Genomic DNA, 13,410 nt, shown 5'->3' with positions numbered 1-13,410 from the left:
TAGTAGATGTGGCTGCATTATCTGGAGGACACAATCCTTGATTTGCAAACATTTTTACCCCTCCAGTTTCTTTATGAAAACAGATGAGACTTCAGCCCCGTCCCCACTGCTGGGATTTTAGTTTCTGACCACCTGACAACATACATAGTTTGACTCTTCTAAAAACTTGCCCCACACATCTGCAGGCAGGAGAGCTACCATTGGATCCTGCTTAAACAACCCATTTCCTCTCCCCAGCTGCACCTCTCTCCTCATCTCTCCATCTGAGGGCCTATTTCAGAGTCCTCTGTTTCAAGTTCAACCCAACCAGTGAGAATGTTACTGCTGCAGGTTCTTATTGTGACTTCAACATGGTCTTGTAAGTAATTTTTGCATTCTGTTCTTTTCCAAATGTACATGTTCCTTCAGCAACAAGACATGTTCCAAATTCCTTTGGCTTCAGGTTTATAGTATCATTTCTCCTTTTTTCTTTCTAGATGGATCTTCGCAAATAACTCTGATACAAACTCCATTGTCTGTCACCAGAGAGGAAACTAAAACTGCACGTATGGGGTGTAAAATTCTTGAGAAAAGTTTTAATTTTAACAGTGCTTATATACACTGGTATCGACAGAGCCCTGGGGAAGCTCCAAAGAGGATTCTGTATATTGGCTCAAGATCAGCTATTATGGATGAAGGCTTTGATAAAGAAAAGTTTGAAGCTGAGAAAGTTGATTCTGCGTCCACCTCTAATCTCAGAGTACATCAACTAACCCGAGAGGATGCTGCTACCTATTATTGTGCCACCTGGGATCGCACAGTACTAAAAAGACATAGACAACCCGTACAAAAACCCACTCTGCATTCTGAGCCACGTGTATGAAACCAGACACATCCCTTATCCTTCCCTCAACTTCGAACCAACAGCAGAAACTCCTGACTGGTTTCTGCAATATGTCAGGAAGAACAACAGCACAGAACTGCAGTTTTGAATTACATTTTGTTACAAATCACAACTACACCTTTTAGAGCAGGTCAAAGTTGTTCTGACATATAGTTTATTCCCTCCCAAAAATGCAATTTCAGTTTGACCAAAAGTATTTACAAATTTGGTTGGATTTACAAATAGTTTTGCTGAAAAAATGATTTTTTTTAAGTTGAAATTTCACTTCAATGTTTTCAAAATGGAACATTTTGACTTTTCATTTTGAAACATTTTGTTCTGAAATTTAGTCAAATTTATTTAAAAAAACAAACACACACTGAAAAGGTACAAGGCTCCCCAAAATAAAACATAATGAAACACAAACAAACAAAGAATGCTTTGGCGAGAACAAAATGTTTCATTTAATCTGAAATGAAAATATTTCAGTTTTTCATTTTGGTGTGAAAAATCAAAATAGGTTTTATTTTGGGTTGAGCCAAAACAAATTCGGAGGGGATTTTTCAGACACTTACACACATGCTTAACTTTAAGCATCTGCATAGGCAACCATCTCTGGAGAGCAAACAATCACATATGGCAGCAAAATGTTGCATATGTATAACAGTTTGTGCAAATGAGTATGGGCTGGTAAAACTGCATATTTGTTTATAAAAGCCCTAGACTGAGGCTAAGCTCTCTGAGGGCTAGTCTACACTGGAAGCACGACATCAGCGCAGATGCTCTGATGCATCTGCACTGCTAGAGTGCGTCTGGTAAAGACGCTCTATACCGATGGGAGAGAGCTCTCCCTTTGGCATAATTACTCCATCTCTGTGAGAGGCGAAAGCGATGTTGGTGGTAAAGCATCACCTGCTGACATAGTACTGGTGTGGACAGCATTTAGGTTGCTGTCACTTGCATTGCTCAAGGGGGTGATTTTTTCATACCCCAATGACGTAAGTTAGATTGACTTAAGCGGTAGTGCAGACCAGCCCCTAGTCTTGACAATATTCACTCCAAAACAGGAAGGATGTGAAAGTAAAACTAGGTTGCAAAAGCCAATATGCTGGTGATATGAAATATATGCTTGCCTCTTTCTGGTATTATTTTTCCATATAAGCAATTGGTATAGTTGCCACAGGAATGTGATGTGATTACAGAGTGAGGAGATGGTCAATGTTATTGTGAATGGGATACTGTAGTCTATGACACAATCTCTTTTTTTAATATATGGACCACACAATGAAAATGTTTGAGAACCGCCTGATCCAAGGGTCTATTTAAACCATTATCAAATAGAAGCTGTCATCTAATTTCTATTTTAAGCAATGAGGATTCATTTAGGCAATGAGGATCCATTTGCAAGAACATGCAAATAGAATCACTGTGAAGAGAATTTATGTATCAGTTTTATGATGTCACAAAAATGTGAAATTAGTTAAATTCTCAAAGCAGTCAAGAAACTAGGAATACTTCATTAGAAGTTTTTTTCCCAGCTACTGGTTAGAGTGCCTGGTTATTTGAGCAAAGAGACAGCAGCATAAGTAAAGAACCACAGCTTATTGTAAAACGAAAAGTCAACATGATACTTCAAGCGGGATCAAGTTCTTTGGCACAGGAACCAAATTAGTTGTTTCTGGTAAGTATTTTTATTCTTGACTGAATCTATTTAGCAAAAAAAAAACAAAGGACAAAAAAAATTGTACCGAATAAATGAATTTTAGACAAGGAATTTGCACATAAGCCACGTATTGCTCTTGATCTGAACTGGAACTCCCAAAGACACCAATGGATTGACTGAAGGGAGTATTTGGTCCTAATGAGTAAAATGAATACAAGAGTAAAAGGCTGGAATATTTACTGAATAGCTGCTAAGTATCAGGAAGGAGGGAAATGGAGAACTTTAAATTTAAAATATTGGGCCAAGTTCATCTCTCATGCAACTCCATTGAAAGAGTCCAAATGCCAGCAAGTGTAAAATTCACAGCACAGGTTCCAGTTTAGCAGGTGTGAGATTATTAAAACTTTTGCTATTGTTAGGGCTATATCAGTGTTTGATGACTAATGAAGGAAAATTGTCTGAGATGAAACAGTGTTCAGGCTCTCAGTACTTGGTTTTATGAATGTAATTTTTCCCTTTTATGTATATTATTTTATAGTATTTAAGCCACAGAAAAACAGTCCACTCAATAATGTACGTGTGAATTAACAATGTTGAGTACCTATTAAAAATGTTATAATACATTGCCAAGAAATGTCTTAAATTTAATGTAAACAATACATTAAAAGCATGTTACAATGTAAAGTGAAGCACAGAGTTTGTGATTTGCCCAAGATCACACGTGGAGCCAAATCTCCTCAGTTCCACTCCAGTGCTTTAACCACAAGACCATCCTTCCTATCCAGGCACATTGGAGATCACTGGACTAAATCCTGCTCATCCACTGAAATTAATGGAATTGTGTGGTGACCAGAAATTCACCCCAATAAATTTGAGTGATGTATGTCAAGGAGCAGAAAACATTTTTGATAGAAAAAGGCAGAGGAATTTACAAAGTGCATAAACTCAGTTTAATACTCACATAACATCCTGGCCTAGAGCAAGTCTTGTTTAGATTGTGGACTTTGTATTTAAAATATGAACTTCAGAATTTGAATTCAGGGAAATTCATATCTTAAAGATTCATTAGTTTTTGTAGAAGATTTGAATTATGGAATAAAGTACTTTGGCTCTGGCACCAAACTGATGGTTTCAAGTAAGTTTCTCAAAATGTTTTCAAAGCATACATCTACCCTGGGCATTTATTATGCTTGTTATCCAGGACAAAATCCAGCTATTCATAAATATACTGGGTGAAATCCTGATTCCTCTGAAGTCAAAGGCAAAACTCCAATTGACTTCATTGGGGTCAGGATTTCACCCATAGTAGTCTCTCTAAATCAGAAAGAACCAGTAACACTTCACTGAAAACAATGCAAAGTGTTTGGAGATCTTATTTAGCATTGTAAGACTGTGAAATGATTATGCAAAGCTATTCAGAAGTGGAACTAAGCCCATTGTTAGCTGTAAATGTGAAATGTAGAATTTATGTTCTTTATACAATATAGTATATTTAGCACCCAGTCCTATGACGTGTTGAGGTACTTCAATGCTCATTAATTTAAATGGGAATTGAGGATGCTCAGCACTTGCAGAATGTGGCCCTTAGATAGCATTAAGGGGTACATTTATAGTAACAATAAATTTATGCAATTGTGGTTTTTTCCTTAATAAAGACTCCAGTTCAGTAAGTCACTTAAGCATGTTTCTATTCCTATTCAGCAAAGAATTTGAGCATGTGTTTAATTTTAAGGCCAAAATTCAGTAACATCTTCTTGATTCCATCCAGTAATGGGGAATAGAGGGGTTTGCTTATTTGTTATATAAAGACCAGCTTTGTGATAGAGAGAGACAGATATTTTTAAAGATATTTTCAATTGTTCAAATGTTTTAGTCATGTTTGGATTTAAGGAGGTTCAGAGTATTCCATGCCTTTAAGCATATTCTTCGCCCTAGATCCTGCTAAATCATCCTTGCTGGGTGCCTAATCTCTGTGTTGCACAAATATTGCTGAAGAGCAAATGTTTTCTGTTAGGAATATTCCTGATTACACCAACTGGCAAGAATTAGCCAGAATTTTCCCCATGAATATACCCATTTTAAAGGCTATATTCTACCCTCAATCTATTGTTATCATTGAGAGATCAATTATGTAATGATGGCAGTGTACAGGCTTACTTTTAAAACCTTAGCCTGTGCACCTCAAATTACAATGTTATTTGTTCCTTTCCACAAAATATTCAACACCCTTAATCTAACCCATTTTATCATTGCATTTATGTGCCAAATGCCCATTGAAACTCAATGATAGTTAGACACCATCATGCCTTTTGTGCCTTTGAAAATCTCCCCCACAGTTTTCACATTATTTTACATGTACTCTCCTTCTTTACTATTTTATTGTAAGGTCTGAAAGCAATTTAAATAGCAAATCAGATTTATTTTAAAGCAACAACTACTGGTTCATCAATAAAAAGATACCCACTCTAGATTTTTGCAAAGGATTTGCTCACTGTGATACTTGCTACTACTAGTGGTGTTCTCATCAAAGTATTTGGCTCCGGTACCAAGCTCATTGTAACAGGTAAGTCATGTGGTAATTACAGTAATGCAAAGATAAAGAGACTTATTGTGGTCATAGAAAAGCTTTTTATCACAAGTAAGGTCAACAATTGTAAGCTTGATCTTGTGAAGTACTGAGGATGTGTCATAAGCATGCTGGTCTTTGGTCCAGTTGCAAAAATTTGTCTTAGCTGTGACGTTACTCGAGTTCTGTAACTAAAATTTATAAACATGCATAAAATTAAACAACAGTGAAATAAGTAACAATCTCATGCTTCTAAATTAAAACAAAGGAAGCAATCTCTGAAGTAGTCAGTATCTTCATAGCTGAATTCCTGCACTTACACGAGTGTAAGTGAAAGAATTCGGTCCTAGAGATTGTCATCTTGTATGAAGTACCTTGGCATTGCAGGCAAACTAGTGGTTGCATGTATTCTTAATAGTGTTTAACAATGTGTGTTTGCCCTGCTCTTGTGAAGCAGTTTATGCTAATGCAAAGTCAATGGGAAGTGCTACCATTCTGATTAAGTAGCATGTTACACCCAGTTTGCATTGGTATAACTGACTCTAGAAACACAGCACAATGGAAAATCGGGTCCTTACTCTCTCAGAATCACACTCTGCACATTTATATAAATCAACTAGAACTGTCTATTTTAAACCTTAATTCACAATCAAGTTTACCTTAGTATATTATAGCTCTCAACTAAAGTAAATTTTTGTAATGCTGCTTATTAAAATGAATACACTATCATAAGTAATTCTAAACAGATCAGGATCAGCATGTTGCTGTAAGTGAATATTCTGTGATATTAACAATGTGGGTACAATTTACTTAGCATTACATTTTACAACTGACAATTTTCCTAAATTGTCTTACCTGTATAGGATCCTCCACTCTGCACATGCAAAACTCTCATAAATTTACAAGGTATTTTGACTTTGTAAAGAATGGAGAAGCAAATCTATCATATGTGTAGACTATTTATTACAGCATAAAGACCCTGAGATTGCTCACTTGATTCATTAAGTATTCAAGCTATAGTATACCACAGAATGTTTTAGTAATAAAATATCTTCTCAAAGAGATATATCAAATATTGGCTAAGTAAGTTCCTCCTAAGAAAAAAATACATAAGATCATGATGAAATTCAGATCTTGTAACAAGTACTTCCACACTGGAAACCATTATTTACTTAGAAATTAATCTTCCCAAATTGTGTTATCCAAAGCCCATTGAAGCCAAAGGAAAGAATCCTATTGACCTGAATGAGTTTTAGTTCTGGCCTAAAGTAAAGCCAGAAATGTAAATCTGATTTTGCTCATGTATCAGCACAGCCACTTCTGCACACACACACTTGCTGATTATTTATGTACACAATTTAGAATATATATTGGACAGACACTCATTCCATCTTGAAGTCCATGTGCATATACAATAATCCCCAATCTGGACATGTGCTTGCAAATGTCAGCATGTAAATGTGACTCCAATTTTAAAAAAAAAAGGCTCATCATCTAAGAGAAATGCGAGAAATAATCAGTTTTTGTAAAGCACAACATCTCTGGACTGGAAACTATGTAAAAGTCTTTTAAATACGTACAAGACTTGAGGGAATAAATCATTTGGTAACCCTACTCTTCAGCACAATCCTGCATTCCTGGGTGTTTTCAGTCATATGGAATACAAGATTGAACCCCAAATATTGAACTAATCAGTGCTGGAGCATGAGGATCTGAATTTTAAAGAACAGAAAAATCAATCCCCTTTATTTGGTGACAGCCTCCAAAATGAGGGAAAGTTCTTTAATGAAGGGGTTTTTCTTGGTTAGGTAGTCTGTCTTTATTTGCTTCTAAACTCAAAATATTTTAAATACTTTTGAATACAGCCATAGTTACAGGGTTATAGTTTGGTTCAGTTCAAAATAGTTTCAGAAAACTCTAAGATAGTCAGACCACACAAAAATAAGCCAAAATCATTTTAGAAAAGGACCCTTCACAAGCTTTGACATCAGTGGGACTACTCACAATGCATAAAGTTAAGCACATGTGTAAGACTTTGAGGGATCAGTGTCTCAGTTGACTAAAGACAATGGCTGACATTATCAAAGGATCCTGAATGTCAAAGGGATTTGAGCACCTAAATCCCTTCTTGTTGCATTTAAAAATTCCAACCAATATGTTTTGTGGAGACAGGCCAACTATTTTGTTAAATGGCCTCTAATTTTTTACCTGCAATTAAATGTTGGAATAAATAGAGAATAGACAGGATACATGGTGCCCAATTGGGGACCTTCGACACTACTGAAATATCAACAACCTTCCGTTTCTTCTTTGTGATGCACATTTATAACATGAGAATGTTGCCTCATTCTGTAGAAAATTCTTCTTTGTCACTTAGCTGAGTTGGGAACCTTATTCTCTTGCTTGTATCCCACAGTGACAAACAGGGGACAGAGATTAGCTGCAGTAAAAATGTTTGAACCTGCTCATTTCTTGTGAAAACCAGTACATTCAATATACTGTTTAAAAAAATGCATCACTTGCAGTCAGCAGTGTGAAACAAGCAGATGGATAATGATTTTGGTATGGAATTCTTTTTCCACCCAATGTAGTGTTTATTATTTCATGCACTTACAGAAACTCAGTGATGAAATGAGGATATTTTCATGGTTTCTAATTCAAAATTTTAATAAAAAAATATTTGTGGTTGTGTTTTATCCAACTCTATAGCATGTGATAATTTTTTAAAATTGCATAAAGTGAAAAAATATTTTTAGATCAGTTCAATTCTAGAGTGACAAAATTAATACTGTGGCAAAATTATTTAAAAATAATTCAGGAGATATAGCAGAAGTTCACTAATTTTGCTAATCCACTTTGGGATTTGGACACAAACAGCAACATTCCCTCTATTCCTCAGCAAAGATTTGATAGCGGAGTTCTGTTGAGAGCTCCATGATTAGTAATGCTTCATAATCAAGATTTTCAGAAGTGGTTGACTATAGTTAGGCTCCTAAATACATAATTGGGTATTTAGTGGGCTTGATTTTCAGAAGTTCTGAGTGTTCTGCATATTTATATAAATCAACTAGAACGGTCAGTCTATTTAAAACCTTAATTCACAATCAAGTTTACCTTAATATATTATTGTTCTCATCTAAACGTAGTTTTTTGTAATGCTGCCTATTAAAATTAATACACTATCATAATTAAGTCTAAACAGATCAGATAGGATCAGCATGTTGCTGTAAGTAAATAGTCTATGGTATTAACAATGTAGATACAATTTACTTAGAATTACAGTTAACAATTGACAATTTTCCTAAGTAGTCTTAGCTGTATAGGATCCTGCACACTTTGCTTTTCTAACTCTCTTTTTAAAGGTATTAACTAAAGTTCTTAAATAATATACGCAGTTAGTTCAGGGCAAATTTATCCTGATAAAATATGCTAGTAATTTTTAAAGAGAAGCCTTACTAAAAGGTATCTGGAACCTTTATTTCCCTTCCCTTTGTTTACAGCTTACACTGCATTAAAAATCCCACGGCACCTAGTCTCAGACCCTGCGTCCATTGGCTTGGGCTTGTGGGGCTCGGGCTGCGGAGCTAAAAACTGCCATGTAGGCATTCAGGCCCGGGCTGGAGCCTGGGCTCTGAGACCCACCGCCTCACTAGGTTTCAGAGCCCATGCTCCAGTTCAAGCCCAAATGTCTACACTGCAATTTTAGCCCTTCAGCCCCAGCCCTGTAAGTCTAAGTCAGGAGACTGGGACCAGCTGGAGTCTTTTATTGCAGTGTATACATACCCTTCCTCATATTGTGCAAGTTTTGGTTAACTAAAGGGGAGATTTTCAAAGTAGGTGTTTTCCTACCATATGTGCCTTTCAAAATCTCTCCCAGTTTATTAAATGCTCACTGGTAAGGTAAGTGAATGGAGAGTGGTCTGGATGTTAAGGTTGCCTTAACTGTGATTTCCTTGATATGTATTGATTACACTGTCAGGAAATGCACCCTTATTTACATTAGTGAAGTGCTTTTGTATGGGATAGCATCAGAGTTTAAACTGATTATTCTCAAGACTGAAAAAGCATCTGTGTAACCCAGCAATTAAAAGTAAACAACTTTGGAAAATTTGAGCTAAATCCATTTGGCTGATTTTGATTTTTGAGAGTGTGCCAAAACAGAACACCGTATCTTACCTCTCTTAAACAAGTTAAAATATTGTCTCCATACTCCATTTCTGAGTATTCCTGGAATTGTTTTGAAATGAAGCAGAATGTAAACCTGTACTTAGGATCGATTAAAAAAGTACAAGGCTCTGCGCCCTGCATCCCCGCACCTCTCAGGCACACCACCCAGAGTGAGGTGCAGGGCATGGGGCTCCCCACTAGGGTGACCAGATGTCCCGATTTTATAGGGACAGTCGATTTTTTTTTCTTTTTTTTTTATTAGCTCCTATTCCCCCCACTCCTGTCCATTTTTTTTTTTTGCTGTCTGGTCACCCCCTCACCAGGGCTGGGCTCCCTGGTGGCTCTTATTGCTGCCCAGCAACTTGTTAAAGTATAGGATTGGGCCTCAAGAGATCTGGATCCTATGCGTGGGTCTCTTTTACACACTCCCTGCATGACCAAGTCACTTATCCTCTCTGGGTTTGAGTTTCTCCTGCTGTGAATAATACCTGCCTCACATAGACATTGAAACTTAATGCATTAAAGTACATTGACATTCTTGGATGGAAAGTGCAACACCAGTGCAAGTTATTATGCATGATAATTAGACTATGGCTAAAATTCAGTTTCGCTGTCTCCATACTGGCAAGACCAAATCATATTACAACTACCCTGTTATTATGATAGAGTCTTTACTTACACGATCACATGCTATTTTTGCATAGGATCCCTACCTCAATCAGTGAATCAGTAGTTATTCAGTATTTCTCTTTATCCTTCACAGCCATGATGTGGCCCCAAGCCTTATTTAACGCAGACCATCCAAACATGGGCATTTCTATGGTGCTGTCACAGTAGTATTTGGGTACTTAACAAACATTAATGAATTTCTTTTCACAACAGCCTTGTGAGATTAAATGGTGTTATTAACCCCGTTTTACTGTGAGGGAACTGAGGCACAGAAGGATTATGGCCAAAATTGTCAAAAGCATCCACTAATTTTGGGTACTCAGCCTGAGACATCTACTGCCTGATTTTCCACTGTACTTCACATTTTTGTAGCATTCTATGGGTATGGCTACACTTGAGAGTTGCAGCGCTGGGAGTTACAGCGCTGGTCGTCCAGCTGTGCAGGGACAGCGCTGTTGTGTGGCCACACTCACAGCTACCAGCGCTGCAGTGTGGCCACATTTGCAGCATTTGCAGCACTGTTGGGAGTGATGCATTATGGGCAGCTATCCCAGCGTTCAAGTGGCAGCAATGTGCTTTTCAAAAGAGGGGGGTGGGGTGGAGTGGAGTGTGACAGGGAGCGGGGGAGAGAGAGAGAGAGTGGATTTTTGGAGCCAACACTGTGTAGGCTCCCTGACTTGCAAAATCAGAAACTTTTTCCGACCCCTTACTTTTTAACTGCAAAAGCCTGCAGACCAGATAAGCAGCTGCCGACTCCCTTTCTCGCTGCTGGTCAAGCAAAAAGCAAACACTCAACCCCTGTGAATCACGCAGGGAGGGGGATAGCTCATTTGATTGTTCACAGATTGATCACAGCAAACAGGAGCTGTGTTTTTTTTTTTAGATAAGCAGCTCCCAGAGCCCGGAGCCCCGTTCACAACAAAACAAAGAGAGGCTGCATAACAAAACAAAGGGAATAATTTAGTTAAAAGCATTCTGGGATATCTCCTAATACCCTGGAGGCCAATAACAGTGCTGGTGTGTGGCCACACTTTACGACCAGTGCTGCAGAACCAGCGCTGCAATGCTTATTCCCCAAGCAGACCCAGGTGTACAGCCAGCACTGCAGCCAGGGAGTTGCAGCGCTGGATGTGCCCTGCAGGTGTGGACAGTTACTAATTGCAGCGCTGGAAAGCCTCCACCAGCGCTGCAACTCTCAAGTGTAGCCATACCCTATATGTTGAAAGCACTGCTCTGACCAACTTCAGTTGCAGTCGTGAGCTCTCAGAGTTTCTGTAACTCAGGAAAGGAGGTGCACATAATGTGAATATTTTGGTTTAAGTGACATGCCCAGCATCACACAGAAACAAAAACAAAAATAGAAGTTCCATTCATAGACCTCTGTCACTTCAACCAACAGAGTAACTGGTATCACTACTGGGCTGTTATCCTCTATGTGGATCAGGCACTAAAGGGTGATGATATACACATTTTGCCAATCGGTTTCACAGGTATTTGCTGAAAGAAGAGAAATACTGAAACTCAGGATTCCTGGGTTTAATTCTAGAAACTGCAAGGGGGGATTCTTTAATGGTTAGAGATCCTTCTGTTTCATCCCCCACACCCAACCATCTAAATTACTACAGTATCTGAGCGCCTCACAATCTCTAATGCATTTATCCTCACAACACAGCCGTGAGGCAAGGAAGTACTATTACCCCAATTTTACAGATGGGGAACTGAGGTACATAGAAAGCCTGTGGCAGAAGATGGAATTAAAACCAGGTCTCCCAAGTCCAAGGCTAGCACTAAGCATTAGACCATGCCTCCTTCCCTCCTCCCCAACCTTGTCTCTGTCCCCCGCACCATCTTCACCTCTCCCTTCTGCTCCTATCACCCCGCACCCTCCATCCTCTTCCCTTTTGCTCCTATCGTCCCCTGTATCCATGCCTATATGCATCCAAATGTCACCACTTCCCCTCCCACTATTCCTAGCCAACACCCGTTACTTCTAGTCCCTTGCCTCCTCTACCGTCCCCACCTAACCACTGTTTCCTGTCTTCCACAGCTTCCCCTACCATGCACACCCCCACTTATGGCAACTATCCAGCCTCCCACTCTGCTTCTGCTGACTAGAGCTGCCAGACTCAAACAAGTTACTACTGACATGTGCAAAGTGAGATTTTTCAAAGGCTCATAACTTTGGCCAAATTTGGGCATTTTTTCCACAGGAATAGTAAACAACACATCCCTGACACAAAGGCCACCCTCTTCACAAATTTCAAGTCCCTGCTGCAAACATGGGAATGCTAGAGATTCTCAAAGAAACAGTTGTAAAAATGTAATATGGGGAAAAATAGATATTTTTCTGAAATCTATTTCTCACAAAAGGCTGAACCACTGTTGCTAAAACTTTTTTTTTTTTTAATCAGCCTAGAGCAGAAAACTGGCATGGAAAGTTTGAGTCAGAACAGTTTAAGTTTGGTAAAGATAAAAACAACTGAAAAGAGTGTCTTATAATGGGAAGATTCAGGCAACCTTAACTTACAGTCATCTATAACTAAAGTGTGGCACCTATAATTAAAATGTTGGTCTATACCACACACCTTGAAATCCAAGCCCTGACAGTATCTCTCGCTTATCACTTCATCCACCTACAATAAATCCATTTTTATTAAATCTAAACCCTCTATGTTAATGTATAAATATGGTTGCACATTTAAAATAGAAATAGTCACCCACAGGAAAAGAAGAGAAGATCATTCTTCTATTGCCCTTCTATTCACTGTTCCTGGGGCCTAGAAGTGGGGAGATTTTGGCCAGTCCTTACAACCTAACCCAGATTCTGCCAGTAGTCTGTAGCCTTCCATGTCTATTTTATATTGTTATTTATCACTCATGACTGCAGTGTCTGAGTGGTGATGCATTAAGGCGATCCCAGTTGATATGAGCCAGGGTTACCCAAGTTACTACAAAAGGAATGATGTTAAACAGCTTCCCTTCCTCATGGTTCTTGAGTGACAAATCCTTTTTAGCCACTGGCTAGAAGAGTAGCCTGTGGATTCCTCTAGACAGCATATGCCCATCTACAGGAATAAGTTTCCCATCCTATTTCCTTAGGGTAAAGATGAGGAAGGGTCATTCCAGTTGGTCAAATGCTTTTCAGCATCTAGTCAGAGCAGTTTGAAGTAGTGCTTTTGTGAATGAGGCAAACTGGATCACGTTAAAGTTCCTGCAGATATCAGGTTAATTTTTCAAAAGTACTTAAAATGAATTAAGAGTCCAACAAGCATGACATTTAGTGGGATTAGATTCCTAATTCGTTTAGGTGCTTTTGAATTTTTTACCTATTATTTGCTCTCTTTTTGTTGACGATAAACTGTACTAGCTCTACACAGATGCACGTCAGGAGACAGAACTCTACATGTCATTGGCAAAGATTTCTATATCTCAGTTCAAAAGGGAGACCAGGCTGCATGAAAAAGTCCTCTCTGACTTTACCTT

General features: G+C 38.4%; 1 protein-coding gene across 1 annotated transcript in view; it reads left to right on the top strand.

Moving 5' to 3' along the window:
- Positions 1-205: 205 nt before the first annotated feature.
- LOC120397264 (immunoglobulin gamma-1 heavy chain-like) overlaps positions 206-13,410 on the top strand; it is a 74,373-nt gene continuing 61,168 nt past the window's right edge. The window contains exons 1-3 of the mRNA XM_039522968.1: positions 206-358; positions 477-823; positions 4,995-5,088. Coding sequence (XP_039378902.1) covers positions 316-358; positions 477-823; positions 4,995-5,088 — 484 coding nt within the window. The 5' untranslated portion in view covers positions 206-315. The remainder of the gene's footprint in view (positions 359-476; positions 824-4,994; positions 5,089-13,410) is intronic.

This window comes from Mauremys reevesii, linkage group 2 (assembly GCF_016161935.1).
Source record: "Mauremys reevesii isolate NIE-2019 linkage group 2, ASM1616193v1, whole genome shotgun sequence".
In the NCBI taxonomy this organism is placed as follows: domain Eukaryota; kingdom Metazoa; phylum Chordata; order Testudines; family Geoemydidae; genus Mauremys; species Mauremys reevesii.
Note: the sequence above shows the minus strand (reverse complement) of the source record. Positions and strands in the feature narration are given on the sequence as shown.